Source organism: Heterodontus francisci, chromosome 9 (assembly GCF_036365525.1).
Source record: "Heterodontus francisci isolate sHetFra1 chromosome 9, sHetFra1.hap1, whole genome shotgun sequence".
Taxonomy (NCBI): domain Eukaryota; kingdom Metazoa; phylum Chordata; class Chondrichthyes; order Heterodontiformes; family Heterodontidae; genus Heterodontus; species Heterodontus francisci.
Window position 1 is genome coordinate 21334813 of NC_090379.1, and position 16335 is coordinate 21351147.

At 44.5% G+C, this 16335-nt stretch overlaps 1 protein-coding gene across 4 annotated transcripts in view; it reads right to left on the reverse strand.

Moving 5' to 3' along the window:
* LOC137373618 (latent-transforming growth factor beta-binding protein 2-like) overlaps window positions 1-16335 on the reverse strand; it is a 773188-nt gene that overhangs the window by 337614 nt on the left and 419239 nt on the right. For all 4 annotated transcript variants that reach the window (XM_068038663.1, XM_068038661.1, XM_068038660.1 and 1 more), the window contains exons 13-14: window positions 2143-2162; window positions 816-864 (exon numbers count right to left, since the gene is read on the reverse strand). In XM_068038663.1, the coding sequence (XP_067894764.1) occupies window positions 816-864; window positions 2143-2162 (69 nt within the window). The remainder of the gene's footprint in view (window positions 1-815; window positions 865-2142; window positions 2163-16335) is intronic.

The following is a 16335-nucleotide window of genomic DNA, read 5'->3' on the forward strand; positions in this document are numbered from 1 at the left end:
TGACTGCCTGGCGGTCACCCATTGCCTCTCTCCCTGCATAATCTTAAACTCTGGGGTGACCACATCTATAAATGTGCTATCCATATAGCTCTCATCTTCATGAATGCACTGCAATGTCGCCAGCTGCCGCTCAGGTTCCAAAACCCACAGCTTGAGCTGTTTCAATTGACAACACTTCCTGCACAAATGGTTATCCAGAATGTGGGAAGCATCCTGGAACTCCGACATAGCACAGGAGGTGCACTCTCAAAGTTGAAGCAACTTGCCATTCCTGTATTTATTAGTTGATCCTTTGCTACCGCTAAAAAAAGTAATGTTACCAATTATAAAGCACCTTTGAACTATTAATAAAACCTTACTAGTACTGATAAATCCTACTACTAATCAATATAGTTCACTAGTTAAAATACACCTTACTCAAAAAAAGATAATACTCACTTGTTCCGTATTATTAATATTTAATTTTTTTTCTCATTTTTATTCTGCCAGTTGTTGAGACGCAGTCCCTAAGCTGCAATACTCACCAGCCAATCACCTAGCTGCTTCCCTGTGATGTCACACCTCTTTTTTCTCTTTCCGAATGCGGGCTCCGACTGGTTACAGGCGACAGTGAGCCGCGCTGGTCTCGCTGATCCGCGCTGCTCTAACTGAATGCAGTCAAATTTGCAAGGCTACTTCAAAGGGTAAAGACTTAAAGGGGAAGTGTCACATGACTTACCTGTCTGGTTGATTAGCATTAACATAGAGCAATTCAAATCTATATCAATGTAGAGCTATTTATATAAAAATACAATTTAAAATTAGTCCTTACTCACCTGGAAATGTGTCAACTCTTGAAACATGTGCAGGTGCAAAAGGTTGAGGCTGTTTTAAACAAAAACAGATGACACTCAGCAGACAATTCAGTAAATAATTTTAGACTTATCCTTAAAATATTATTGAGCATTGTATTTTGTTTTTGGTTTCAGCTTTGGGTTCACTGCTTAGAGGATAGATTGGGGTCAGCTGAACTTCTTTGAAGCCAAAGTTGAATCTCAAAAGCCAGAATTTTGATTTTCTCCACTTAGTAAGCTTGCTAAAACTTTACAACTTACCCACTTGAAACGGAAAAAAACACTGGCTTCATCGTTTAAAGCCAATGATTGGCAGACTCATCAAAATAACAAAATTTATGTCACAAACCAGTTTTACGACCATATTGTTGCTGATGTAAACATCTATAGATCTAATTCTGAAGGGAAAATGAACATGTCTATCTGTCAGATCACACACTGCAGCTATACCAGATCAGAAACTTAACCCTAATTTTAACCTAACCAGTTCATTGGGAATAGACACCTGTTTATACCCTGCCTGATTTATGCTCCATTGAAGTCAAAATTAGGCAGGGTGTAAAATGGCCATCCAACCCAAACCCGCCCCATTCTGGTTGTGTGGATTAGGTTAAAATCTCTTTGAAATCAGGCTGCTACAATACTGGAAATACAATAGCGTACATAGCCTAACAGGAGCTGAAATAGTTACCTCAGTAGATGCTGTGATTTCATTATAATAGAAAAAAACAAAGTGACAACACTTCTGTACTCTGCCACCAGGGCAATAAAACACCTCATCCTACTTTACTGTAAATATGTACCTCGGTCCCACCTACTGATGACATAACATGAACTTGTCATATGCCATTATATGACCTAATTATATTCAGTGTTGTGACATGGATTCAATATCACCTGAAACTGGTTTCATATTTATTTATCTTAGGATCTTTCGCAAGCCTTGTTATCCCAGCCGTCAGATGGATTTGAATTCATACGCTAAAGGCAACAAGCCGGTATTGTGAAGCACCAAGCTTGCAATTTTACTGTAACAAATGTGAATCCTTAACAAATTAAAAACATTCTACAGATCTTGATTGACATACTATTATTTATGTCACTATGAAAATGCAACTTGCTACTACTATTCATGACCCTAACTGAAACAAAATTTATGGTTTATTCAGATGATCACTGTAATTGTATAAGAATGTTTCCATCTTGCATAAATAAACTATAATGATTGAAATAACTGCCAACAATTGTAAACATTTACTAATTAGCAATTTGTAATGAAAGTCAATTAGCCATTTGCAGAAATACTTACTGTTTTTACTGTAGCATCATCTGCAAAGTATAAAAAGCCAGTTACTAAAATTATATATTTATCTTTTCAAAATGAAGAATAAGTTATTAAAAAGACTTGCAATTATATGGCATCTTTCATGACCACAGGACATCCAAAAGCACTTTACAGCCGATGAACTACTTTTGAAGTGTAGTCACTGTTATAATGTAGGAAAGACAGCAGCCAATATGTGCAAAGCAAGATCCCACAAACAGCAATGTGATAATGACCAGATAATTTGTTTTTATGATGTTGATTGAGGGATAAATATTGGCCAGGACAAAGGGGATAGCTCCTCTACTCTTCTTCAAAATAATGTCATGGGACCTTTTATGTCTACCTGAGAGGGTAGATGGGGCCTCAGTTTAACATCTCATCCGAAAACTGACACCTCCGACAGTGCAGCACTGCCTCAGGACTGCACTGGAGTATCAGCCTTGATTTCTAAGCTCAACTCCTAGAGCATAACCTGAACGCATAACCTTCTCAGAGGCGAACGTGCTACCAATTGAGTCATGGCTGACACACAATTGAATTGGTTGTAGATATCACTAGAGAGTTTTCAGGCCTTGGCCTGGCAGAAGCAAGGTTCCCCCGGGTCTACTGCTAGGTGGCTGGAGTGGCTGGAATCAAGCTATAGACCATTTAAAATGTAAACTGGGGCCTATGATGTGCATTGCCATTTTTGGTTTGAACTGGGCACATCATGTGCTGTGAATGCTCCAATCAGTATCAGCCCACTTGAAGAGGTTCCCAAGTTATTTATTTTTGTGGGGCTGGAAGGAGCAGCTATTACCAGCTATAGTAGCATAGCTGTGCTGGTACCATAGTAGAGTGGGTATGTTACTGAACTCATGATCCGGAGACATGAGTTAAAATCCTACCATGGCATTTGGTGAATTTAAATTCAGTTCATTAAAATAAAAATGTAATTAAAAAGCTAGTATCAATAATGATGACCACGAAACTACCATATTGTTGTAAAAACCCATCTGATTCACGAGTGTCCTTTAGGGAAGGATATCTGGGGTCCTTACCCAGTCTGGCCTTTATGTGACTCCAGACCCACAGCAACGTGCTTGACTCTTAATTGCCCCTGAAATGGCTCAGCAAGTCACTCAGTAGTATCAAAATGCTACAAAAAACAAGAATAAAACCAAATTGTCCATCTGGCATCAACCTAGCCATCGGGCATGGCAAAGATACACACAGCCGAGTCAACCCTGCAAAGTCCGCCTCACTAACGTTTGGGGGCTTTATGCCAAAACTGGAAGATTAATCAAGCAATATTTTGACAAAGTCAGTCATACTTACAGAATCATAACTTACAGCCAATTTCCCAGAGTCCACCATCACCTCCCTGGGTATGTCCTGTCCCACCAGCAGGACAGACCCACCAGAGATGGCGGCACAGTGTTATATAGTCGGGAGGGAGAGACCCTGGGAGTCCTCAACATTGACTCCAGTTACCACGAAATCTCATGGCATCAGGTCAAAACATAGGCAAGGAAACCTCCTGCTGATTACCACCTTCCGCCATCGCTCAGTTGATGAATCAGTATTCCTCCATGTTGAACACCCCTTGGAAGGAGCACTAATGTATTCTGGGTGGGGGACTTCAATGTCCATCAGCAAGAGTAGCTCAGTCGTAGCACTACTGACCGAACTAGACGAGTCCTAAAAGACATAACTGCTACACTGGGCCTGAGGAAGGAAGGGAAAGGGAAGGGAAAAACCCACCCTCACCAAACTACCTGTCACAAATGCACCTGTTCATGACAGCATTGGTAGGAGGAAAAATTGGATAGGCTAGGGTTGTTTTCTTTGTAACAGAGGAGAATGAGGGGAGACCTAATTGAAGTGTATAAAATTATTCAGGGTCTAGATGGATTTAATAGGAAAGCCTTATTCCCCTTGGTTGAGGGGTCCATAACCAGGGGGCAAGATTTAAGTAAGAGGTAGGAGATTTAGAGGGGTTTTATCGAGGAGAAATATCTGCACCCACAGGGTGTGGTGGGGATCTGGAATTCACTATCTGAAAGGTGCCAGAGGCCAAAACACTCGTAAGATTTAAATTTACTTCGATATGCACTTGATGTACCATAATCTATAAGGCTATGGACTAAGAGCTGGAAAGTGGGATTTGGATGGATGGTTCCTTCTCGGCCGATGTGGACACAATGGACAAATGACCTCCTTTCATGCTGTAAATTTCTATGATTCTATAAGTGACCACCACAGAATTCCTGTGGAAACAAAGCCCCATCTTCAAACTAAAGACATTCTCAACCATCTTCAGCCAGGAGTGCTAAGTGGGTGATCCATCTCAGTCACCTCCAGAGAACCCCAGCATCACTGAAGCCAGTGTTCTGACAATTCAATTCATTTTACATAATATCAAGAAATTATTGAGCTTACTGGATATAGCAAAGGTTATGAGCCCTGACAACATCCCAGCTATTGTGCTGAAGATTTGTGCTCCAGAACTAGATGCTCCTCTAGCCAAGCTGTTCCCGTATAGCTACAGGACTGGTATCTAGGTAACAAGGTGGAAAATTGCTCAGCTATGTCCTGCCCTGAAAAAGTAGAACAAATGCAATTCGGCCAATAACCCCCCACTCTACTCTCAATAATCAGCAAAGTGATGGAAAGTGGAGTCAGCAGTGCTATCAAGTGGCACTTAACTCACCAATAACCTGCTCAGTTTGGGTTCCACCAGGGCTACTCACTCCAGACTTCATTATAGATTGGTGCAAACATGGACAAAAGAGCTGGATTCCAAAGGTGAGAGTGACTGCCCTTGGCAGCAAGCCAGCATTTGACCAAGTATGGCATCAAGGAGTCCTAGTAAAATTGAAATCAATGGGAAAGACTCTCCACTGGCTGGAATCACAAAAGAAAGACAGTTGCTTGTTGGAGGCTAACCATCTCGATGCCAGAACATAACTGCAGGAGAATCTCTGGGCATTGTCCTAGGCCCAACCATTTTCAGCTGCTTCAATGACCTTCTCTCCTTTGTATGGTCAGAAGTGGGGATGTTCACTGATGATTGCACAGTGTTCTGTCCATTTGCTACTCCTCACATAATGAAGCAGTCCATGCCTGCATGCAGCAAGGCCAACATTCAAGGTTGGGCTGAGAAGTGCAAGTAACATGCATGCTGCATAAGTGCCAACAAGAGAGAGTCTAATCACCTCCCTTTTTCATTCAACAACATTACATTGTTGATTCCCCCACCATCACCATCAACCACTGACCAGAAGCTCAAATGGACCAACCACATAAATACTGTGGCTATGAGAGCAGGTCAGTGGCTGGGTATTCTTTTTATTTATTTTTTTTAATTCACTGGATGTGGGCATCATTAGCAAGTACAGCATTCATTGCACATCCCTAATTACCCTCGAGAAGGTATAAGTGACAAGAGATTGGTTTGCTCTGCCATTTCAGTGGGCACTTAAGAGTCACATATAGGTCAGACCAGGTAAGGATGGCAAGTTTCCTTCCCTAAAGTACATTAGTGAACTAGTTGGGTTTTTACGATAATCTGATAGTTTCATAGTCACTGTTGCTGATGCTAGTTGTTTGTTACTGTTACGGTGGGCCAACCATCAAGAAGATCACCCCCCTCAAATCTAAATCGGGGGACATAATCACTGACCAACGCAAACAGATGGACCGCTGGGTTGAGCACTACCTAGAACTGTACTCCAGGGAGAATGCTGTCACTGAGACTGCCCTCAATGCAGCCCAGCCTCTACCAGTCATGGATGAGCTGGACATACAGCCAACCAAATCGGAACTCAGTGATGCCATTGATTCCCTAGCCAGCGGAAAAGCCCCTGGGAAGGACAGCATTACCCCTGAAATAATCAAGAGTGCCAAGCCTGCTATACTCTCAGCACTACATGAACTGCTATGCCTGTGCTGGGACGAGGGAGCAGTACCCCAGGACATGCGCGATGCCAACATCATCACCCTCTATAAAAACAAAGGTGACCGCGGTGACTGCAACAACTACCGTGGAATCTCCCTGCTCAGCATAGTGGGGAAAGTCTTTGCTCGAGTCGCTCTGAACAGGCTCCAGAAGCTGGCCGAGCGCGTCTACCCTGAGGCACAGTGTGGCTTTCGTGCAGAGAGATCGACTATTGACATGCTGTTCTCCCTTCGTCAGATACAGGAGAAATGCCGTGAACAACAGATGCCCCTCTACATTGCTTTCATTGATCTCACCAAAGCCTTTGACCTCGTCAGCAGACGTGGTCTCTTCAGACTACTAGAAAAGATCGGATGTCCACCAAAGCTACTAAGTATCATCACCTCATTCCATGACAATATGAAAGGCACAATTCAACATGGTGGCTCCTCATCAGAGCCCTTTCCTATCCTGAGTGGTGTGAAACAGGGCTGTGTTCTCGCACCCACACTTTTTGGGATTTTCTTCTCCCTGCTGCTTTCACATGCGTTCAAATCCTCTGAAGAAGGAATTTTCCTCCACACAAGATCAGGGGGCAGGTTGTTCAACCTTGCCCGTCTAAGAGCGAAGTCCAAAGTACGGAAAGTCCTCATCAGAGAACTCCTCTTTGCTGACGATGCTGCTTTAACATCTCACACTGAAGAATGCCTGCAGAGTCTCATCGACAGGTTTGCGTCTGCCTGCAATGAATTTGGCCTAACCATCAGCCTCAAGAAAACGAACATCATGGGGCAGGATGTCAGAAATGCTCCATCCATCAATATTGGCGACCACGCTCTGGAAGTGGTTCAAGAGTTCACCTACCTAGGCTCAACTATCACCAGTAACCTGTCTCTAGATGCAGAAATCAACAAGCGCATGGGTAAGGCTTCCACTGCTATGTTCAGACTGGCCAAGAGAGTGTGGGAAAATGGCGCACTGACACGGAACACAAAAGTCCGAGTGTATCAGGCCTGTGTCCTCAGTACCTTGCTCTACGGCAGCGAGGCCTGGACAACGTATGCCAGCCAAGAGCGACGTCTCAATTCATTCCATCTTCGCTGCCTTCGGAGAATACTTGGCATCAGGTGGCAGGACTATATCTCCAACACAGAAGTCCTTGAAGCGGCCAACATCCCCAGCTTATACACACTACTGAGTCAGCGGCGCTTGAGATGGCTTGGCCATGTGAGCCGCATGGAAGATGGCAGGATCCCCAAAGACACATTGTACAGCGAGCTCGCCACTGGTATCAGACCCACCGGCCGTCCATGTCTCCGTTATAAAGACGTCTGCAAACGCGACATGAAATCGTGTGACATTGATCACAAGTCGTGGGAGTCAGTTGCCAGCATTCGCCAGAGCTGGCGGGCAGCCATAAAGACAGGGCTAAATTGTGGCGAGTCGAAGAGACTTAGTAGTTGGCAGGAAAAAAGACAGAGGCGCAAGGGGAGAGCCAACTGTGCAACAGCCCCAACAAACAAATTTCTCTGCAGCACCTGTGGAAGAGCCTGTCACTCCAGAATTGGCCTTTATAGCCACTCCAGGCGCTGCTTCACAAACCACTGACCACCTCCAGGCGCGTATCCATTGTCTCTCGAGATAAGGAGGCCCAAAAGAAGTGAAGAGGGGTCAAAGGGCTTCCCTCTTTTCCCTCTCTTTATCTGACCACAACAGGTTTAATTCTTCATTAAAGTGGATGTACTGGCCAATTCAGTAAGTTTTTGATTACTTACTTGCTATGATCATAACAAGAACCATCGGGCAGGTTTTCTTGAGTTAACAAAGAAAGAGGTTAACCTTATTGTACCTAAACGGAACTATTAAAAATAATAAACAACATTCCAACTTTGACTCTTTCACACATACACTAGAGGTTTATACGCACATGAATAGATTACAGAGTGGGGAAAGTTAAATTGGTTGAGTTAGAGTCCATAAAAATAAAAAAGGACACAGTCTGTGAAGTTTGGCGATTCAGCTGGCTTCTAGCTGAATTCGATGGTCCTGAGGCTTTTAGTTTGAAGAGGTAGATGACTGGAGCGGTGAGTTTCTTGAAGATAGCGATGCTGATGATTTCCTCCAACAGGGTTTCTGATTGTAGCTGCAGTATGCAAAGGTGGTCAGTCAACAAGCAGGATTTGAAAGCTTTCAAACTGGAATGAAGAGAGAGTGAGAGAAAGAGGGACCCCATTTAGTGTCTGCTCATGCCAGAGTCCAGTCGCTTCTCCTTTGCTGCAGAGAAAAATACCAGCTTAAAACCACAGATGGTGAGGGAGTTGTCACACATCAGTCACTCAGTGATTCAAACATATTTCTCTGCTTGCTGAAAAGAACAAACAGTTCCTTTAAACTTCCTGGGTCTTGGTTCTTGCTGGGAAATGCAGCCATTTCGTCTCCCTCCTCACAGTCCTTTGCAATGTACGATAGTGTTGCAACATCGGTGATCATCTTAAGCTGCCAGCAATTATCCCTTTTTTAAATGTTCTTTGCAAATTTCTTCAAAAAAAATATAAATTCAGGTCTCCACTCGGTGGACCAAAGAAAATTATCATTCAACAAAACACAGTGCCGTAACATTACAGATTTATTTAATTAACTAAATTTAAATTCTCCAACAGCCATGGTGAGATTTGAACACATGTCTCCAGATTATTAATGCTGGCCTCCAGATTGTTAGCCCAGTAACATAACTGCTATGCCATCATACCCATGTCTGCGGTGACTGACTCATCCCCTGACTCCTCAAAACTGTTGCAGCATCTACAAGGCACAAGTCAGGAGGATGATGGAATACTCTCCATCTGCCTGGATGTGTGCAGCTCCAATAATACTCAAAAAGCTCGACACCATCCAGGACAATGCAGCCCATTTGACTGTCACTCCAACCACTACCTTAAGCATTCATCACTGGTGCACTGTGGCTGCAATGTGTACCATCTACAAGATGCACTACAGCAACTTGCCAAGGCTTCTTCAACAGCACATCCCAAACCCATGATCTCCCGCACCTAAAAGGACAAGGGCAGCAGGTGCATGAGAGCACCACTACCTGCAAGTTCCCCTCCAAGTCACAAAGCATCCTGACTTGGAAATATATCACAGTTGCTTCATCGTTGCTGGGTCAAAATCCTGATACTCCCTACCTAATAGGACTGTGGGAGCACCTTCATCACATGGATTGCATACGAACAGATGTTCAAGAAGGTGGCTTTGCCAGTGACACCCACATTACATGATGGAAGAAACAGAAAATCATCTCACAGGCTCCTGGAAAATAGCATGGGCAGCTGCTGCTCCAGCTCCCTCTCCTCAAGGTGCCAGGGCCACCCCATGTAACAATAACTACAATTCTTCAAATAGCTGTAAAGTACTTTGGAACATCGTGAAGATAAAGAAGGTACTAAACAAATGCAAGATCTTTCTTTCTTAGACTTGCAGTCGTGAAGTTGGACTCTCTCTTCTCTCCATATAGCTAAATAATTTGGACGTGGTCATAAAGGGAATAACATAACAAATTGTAGCGGTACCAAATTAAGGTGCATGCTAAGATGTAAGGAAAAAGGGAACAGACTGAAGATATAGATAGATTAGGGAAGTTTTCAGGGCCGACAAATACGGCCTTATGCCCATTCATAGGTTTGCGCATATACAGCGAGAAATGATGTTGCGATTGTCCTGATGAGTGCAAGACGAAAAGCTTCGATAACGTGTCTCTGTTTTCAGCAATGGCTGTAGTTGTTGGAGGTCAATCAACTCAGTCCCAGGACATTACTGCAGGAGTTCCTTAGGGTCATGTCTGAGGCCCAACCGTCTTCAGCTACTTAATCAATGACCTTCCCTCCATCATAAGGTCAGAAGTGTGGATGTTCACTGATGTGTTCAGCACAACTCGCAACTCCTCAGATAATGAAGCAGTCCATGCCCTGATGCAGCGAGACTTGGACAAAATTCAGGCTTGCGCTGATAAGTGGAAAGTTACATTCGCGCCACACAAGTGCCAGGCAAAGACCATCTCAAACAAGAGAGAATCTAACCATCTCCCCTTGATGTTCAAGGGCATTGCTATTGCTGAATCCCCCACTATCAACATCCTGGGGTTACTATTGACCAGAAACTGAACTGGACCAGTCGTATAAATATAAAAAGAGCAGGTCAGAGGCTAGGAATTCTGCAGTCAGTGACTCATCTAATGTCTCCCCAATGCCTGTCCACCATCTACAAGGCACAAGTCAGGAATGTGATGTAATATTCTTCACTTGCCTGGATGGGTGCAGCTCCAATAACACTCAAGAAACTCGTCACCATTCAGGACAAAGCAGCCTGCTTGATTGTCACCCCCATTCACAAATATTCACTCCCTCCACCACCGATGCACAGTGGCAGCAGTGTGTACCATCTACAAGATGCACTACTGCACCTCACCAAGATTCATTCGACAGTACCTTCCAAGCCTGCGACCTCCACCACCTAGTAGGACAAGGGCGGCAGGTGCATGGGAACAGCGCCACCTGCAAGTTCCCCTCAAAGCCACAAACTATCCTGACTTGGATCGATATCACTGTTCCTTCACTGTCACTGGGTTAAAATCTTGGACCTCCCTTCCTAACAGCACTGTTGGTGTACCTACACCCCAAGGAGTGCAGCGGTTCAAGAAGGCAGCTCATCACCACCTTCTCAAGGGCAATTAGGGATGTGCAATAAATGCTGGCCTAGCCAGTAATATCACATCCCATGAATGAGTAAAAAAAAACACATTCCATTTCTCACACTCATAATTAGGTATAACCAACAGGATGGACAGAAAATTATTCAACCTCCGTCACCTTCACTCCAAAACAAAGGTCAATCCAACTTCATTCATTGAGCTTCAGGATGCAGAAAATGCTTGTATATGTGTTCCAGCCATTGTTGACACCTTCACTGAAGCATTTAAGAGGATGGGCCTTACTTTAAACATCCAGAAAACTAAGGTCCTCTTCCAATCCACTCCCACAACACATCATCATCCTCCATCGACGGCATGACCCTGGAAAACGTGGGCCATTTTCCATATCTCGGGAGTCTCCTCTCAACGAAGGCAGACATAGATGACGAAATCCACCTCCGGCTTCAATGTGCCAGCTCTGCCTTTGGCCAACTAAGCAAAACAGTATCCGAGGACCAGGACCTCAAACCCGGGACTAAGGTCATGTTGTGCTCCTGTATGCTTCGGAAGCTTGAACAATCTACAGAAGGCACCACAAGGCACTGGAGAAATACCACCAATGCTGTCTCTGCAAAGTTCTTCCCATTCGTTGGCAGGCCATCCTCAAGTCAGCATTCTTTCCAAAGCCAACACTCCCAGCATCAAGGTGCTAATCACGCAAAACCAGCTTTGCTGGGTGGGCCACATCACTCACATGCCTGACACCAGGCTCCCGAAGCAACTGGTCTACTCTGATTTTCACCACGGCACAAGACTCCCAGGAATACAAAGGAAAAGCATCCCTGAAGTAATCCAACATACATGAGTGTCCCAGTCCCTCAACCGCTCAGAGTGGAGAAGGTGCATTCGGGAAGGTACTGAGCACCTCATGAGATTTTGATGGGACCACATGGAAGCCAAATCCAGGCAGCGGAAGGAGTGCACAGCCACTCAGGTAACTCTTTAAGCACCACTTTCCCCACGTCGTAGAGTCAATGGTTCGTGGATCGGACATGTTAGCTATGTTATAACTGAACCGGAGTGGAAGCAAGCCATCCTCAGTCCCAAGGGACTGCCTAAGAAGAAGTCTGGAAGAGTAATCCAAAGGCCTGGTCTAAAACTCCAGCGACATGATTTCACATCCCAACATGGCAGCTGGGAGAATTTAAATTCAATTAATTAATTAATCTATTGTCTCTCGAGATAAGGAGGCCAAAGAAGAGAAGAAGAAGAATCTGGAATGACGATCATGAAACTACCGGATTGTTGTAAAAACCCATTTGGTTCACAAATGTCCTTCAGGGAATGAAATCTGCCGTCCTCACCCAGACTGGCCTACATGTGACCCCAGACCCACAACAATGTAAGTGACTCTGAAATGGCCTAGAAAGCCACTCAGTTGTATCGAACTTCTACAGAAAAGTTAAATAAGAATAAAACCTGACAGACCACCTGGCATTGACGTGGATGTCATGATAATATGTGAGGGCTTGAGTATTAGAGAATAATAGGTACTTGGAAGGGAAACTGAAAGTAGCTTTATTCTTTGGGGAAAACACCTTACCTGGGGGTTGTTGTAAGTTCAGATAAGCTTATGGTGCTGTAGTGAGAACAGTGAACAGAAGTCTTTAATAAAACGCTTGTTAAATCTGTTAAAGCTGTTAAAGGTAAAGCTGTAATTTCAAATGTGATTCATTTCAGCTTTAGATGTGACACTAGGCGCTGAAAACAACAAAGGTACACCCTGCCAGTCGACATGGCAAAGTCCTCCTCATTAACATCAAGGGACTTGTTCCAAAATTGGGAGAGCTCTCCCACAGACTATTCAAACAACAGCCTGACATAAACATACTCACTGATTCATACCGGAAAGCCACTGTCCCAAACCCTTACAACTCCATCTTTGGGTATGTCCTTTCCCACTGTCAGGATAGAACCACCAGAGGTGGCGGCACAGTGGTATACAGTCGGAAGGGAGTGGCCCTAGGAGTCCGCAACATTGACTCTGAAACCATGATGTCTCATGGCATCAGGTCAAACCAAAGGCAAGGAAACTTCCTGTTGATTATGACCTACCATCCTCCCTCAGTTGCTGAATGAGGAGGCTTCACAAACATCCCCATCCTGAATGATGGCACAGCTCAGCATGTCAATGCAAAAGTCAAGGCATTTCAGGCAGAAGTGCCAAGTGGATGATCCAACTCAGCCTCCTCCTGAGGTCTCTAGCATCACAGATGCCAGTCTTCAGCCAATTCGGTTCACTCCATGTGATATCAAGAAATGGCTGAAGGCATTGGATAAGGTAAAGGCCATGGGCTCTGACGACATCCCAGACGTGCTCCAGAACTCGCCATGCCGCTAGCCAAGCTGTTCCACTAAAACTAAAATACTGACATTTACCCCGATAATGTGGAAAATTGCCCAGATGTATCCTGTCCACAAAATAGCAGGACAAACCCAACTGGCCAATTAACACCCCATCACTCTACTGTCAATCATCAGTGAAGTGATGGAAGCTGTCATTGTCAGTGCTATCAAATGGCACTTACTCAGCAATAACCTGCTCACCATTGCTCACTTTGGGTTCTTCCTGGGCCACTCAGCTCTAGACCTCTTGCAGGCTTGGACCAAACATGGACGAAAGAGCTGAATGCCAGAGGTGATGTGAGTGTGACTGGGCTTGACACCAAGGCAGCATTTGACTGAGTGTGGCATCAAGGAGCCTTAACAGAATTGAAGTCAATGAAAATCAGGGGGAAAACTCTCCCATGGTTAGAGCAAATCATCTCAGTTTGTGACTTAGGCACAAATATCTTCAGTGGTTCTATCAATGACCTTCTTTCAAGTATCAGGTCAGAAGTGGAGATGTTCGCTGATGATTGCACAGTGTTCAGTACCATTAGCAACTCCTCAGTTACTGATGGAATTCCTTAGATACTGAAGAAGTCCGTGCCCACATGCAGCAAGACCTGGACAACATTCAGGCTTGGACTGATAAGTGGCAAATAACATTCGCACCACACAAAAGCCAGGCAATGACCATCTCAAACAAGAGAGAATATAACCATCTCCCCTTGACAATCAATGGCATTACCATAGCTGATTTCCCCACCATCAACATCATGGGGAGTCACCATGGACCATAAACATAACTGCACCAGCCATATAAATACTGTGGCTACAAGAGCAGGTCAGAGGCTGGGAGTTCTGTGGTGAGTAACTCACCTCCTGATGCCCCAAACCTGTCCACCATCTATAAGGCACAAGTGAGGAGGTGATGGAATACTCTCCACTTGCTTTGATGTGTGCAACTCTAACAACACAGCAGCACAATGACGCAGTGGTTAGCACCACAGCCTCACAGCTCCAGCAATCTGGGTTCGGTTCTGGGTACTGCCTGTGTGGAGTTTGCAAGTTCTCCCTGTGACCATGTGGGTTTCCTCCCAAAGACTTGTAGGTTGATAGGTAAATTGGCCATTGTAAATTTCCCCTAGTGTAGGTAGGTGGTAGAAGAACAGTGGGGATGTGGTAGGGAATATGGGATTAATGTAGGATTAGTATAAATGTGGTTGTTGGTTTGCACAGACTTGGTGGGCTGAAGGGCCAGTTTCAGTGCTGTATCTCTCTATGACTCTAACACTCAAGAAGCTCAACCCGATCCTGACTTGGAACTATATCGCTGCTCCTTCACTGCCACTGTGTCCAAATCTTGCAAATCCTGCCCTTACAGCAGTGTGGGTGTACCTATACCACATGAACTGCAGTAGTTCAAGAAGGTGGCTCACCACCACCTTCTCTAGGGCAATAAATGCTTATATCCGTTGAATGAATAAAAACAAGTTGTTGCCTCTTGCTTGTCAAGTGGACATCAGCTTTGAGATAGATGATGTGACAGGAGTAGAAGACATGCAATGAGTATCAGTGAAATGGAAGGATTCCTGACTGTGAGAATGCTTTGTGTTGGTGGGAGGAGCAGTGGGATTATCACTGATGAGCAATATTGCTGCACAGCCTGATGTTAGCTGGATCATGCCTGTATGAGGCTGCCCCAAACAGTACGGACCCTTGCCTCACAAGGCTCCCCCTCCTCCGAAGATGAAGCATGGTCATTACCTTCAAACCCCTCAACATGTTGTGTTAGAAAGGAGGTTGTTAGAAGATAATTTTTAGGCAAAGATTTATTAAATTCGGAATGCATTATCACAAGTTGCTATTGAAGCCAAATAGCATATTGCAGCAAAATGGGATAACAGTACGTAGCTCCAACATGAAAATGGCACAAGGAATCTAATGCCTTCAATGCGGAAAGTGTAGTGCAAATGGGACTATGTTTGTACATTAGTGATTCAGAACCAGACACTAATTTCACTTTAGAGGAAATTGTCATTGTTTATATGAAACAAGTATCCCATGTATATGCCTGATGTGCCTAGTTAAAATGCTAGACAAGTTAATAAATTATTTAAAATAAGCTTGTTTGTTTTTCAGATAGAATCATAGAAAGTTTAAGTCACAGGAAGAGGCCACTTGGCCCATTGTGTCTATGCTGGCTAAAAAACGATCCACCTATCCTATTCCCACCTTCGAGCATTTGGTCCGTAGCCCTGCAAATTAAAGGCCTGCTTGGGTATAAAATTGAAACCTAACCCAGGACCGACATGACCACAGCCAACGCGAAGCCAACCCGGGCCCGAGTCCTTTAATTTTATTTCGTGCCCGACCCGACATGAATATCGCAATAAATTCAATGATATCAAACATGTTATTGTGCTCTACTTTGTCTAAATGGTAAACTTGTGATCCTGTTCATCGGTTCTGGCAGCAGACTATTCCTGTAGATCGAGTTGTGGGGAATCATGGGTGAGCCTGATCCTGTGACTTCCCGGAAGCAGCACTGTCCAGCCCGACCCGACTCGAACCTGAATGCTGGACTCGGAATATAGACCCGACCCGACCAGAACCCGACACCTGTCGGGTAGCAAGGCTTTACTGAAGATTATGGCACTTGAGGTGCATATCCAGACTCCTTTTGAACGAGTTGAGAGTGTCTGCCTCAACTACCCCTTCAGGCAGTGAGTTCCAGACCCCCACCACCCTCTGGGTGAAAAAGTTTTTCCTCATCTCCCCTCTAATTGTTCTACCAATCACTTTAAATCCAAGCCCCTCATCACTGACCTCTCTGCTAAGGCGAATAGAAACCTCCACTCTATCTAGGCCCCTCAAAATTTTGTACATTTCAATCAGATCACCCCTCAGCTTTCTCTGTTCCAAGGAGAACAACCCCAGCCTATCCAATCTTCCCTCATAGCTGCATTTTTCTAGCCCTGGCAACATCCTCGTAAATCTCCTCTGAACCTCTCTAGTGCAATTGCATCCTTTCTGTCATGAGGTGACCAAATCCGCACACAGTATTCAAGCTGTGGCCTAACCAATGAGTTATACAGTTCCAGCATAACCTCCCTGCTCTTATATTTTATACCTTGGCTATTAAAGGAAAGGATTCCATATGCCTTCTTAACCACCTTATCGA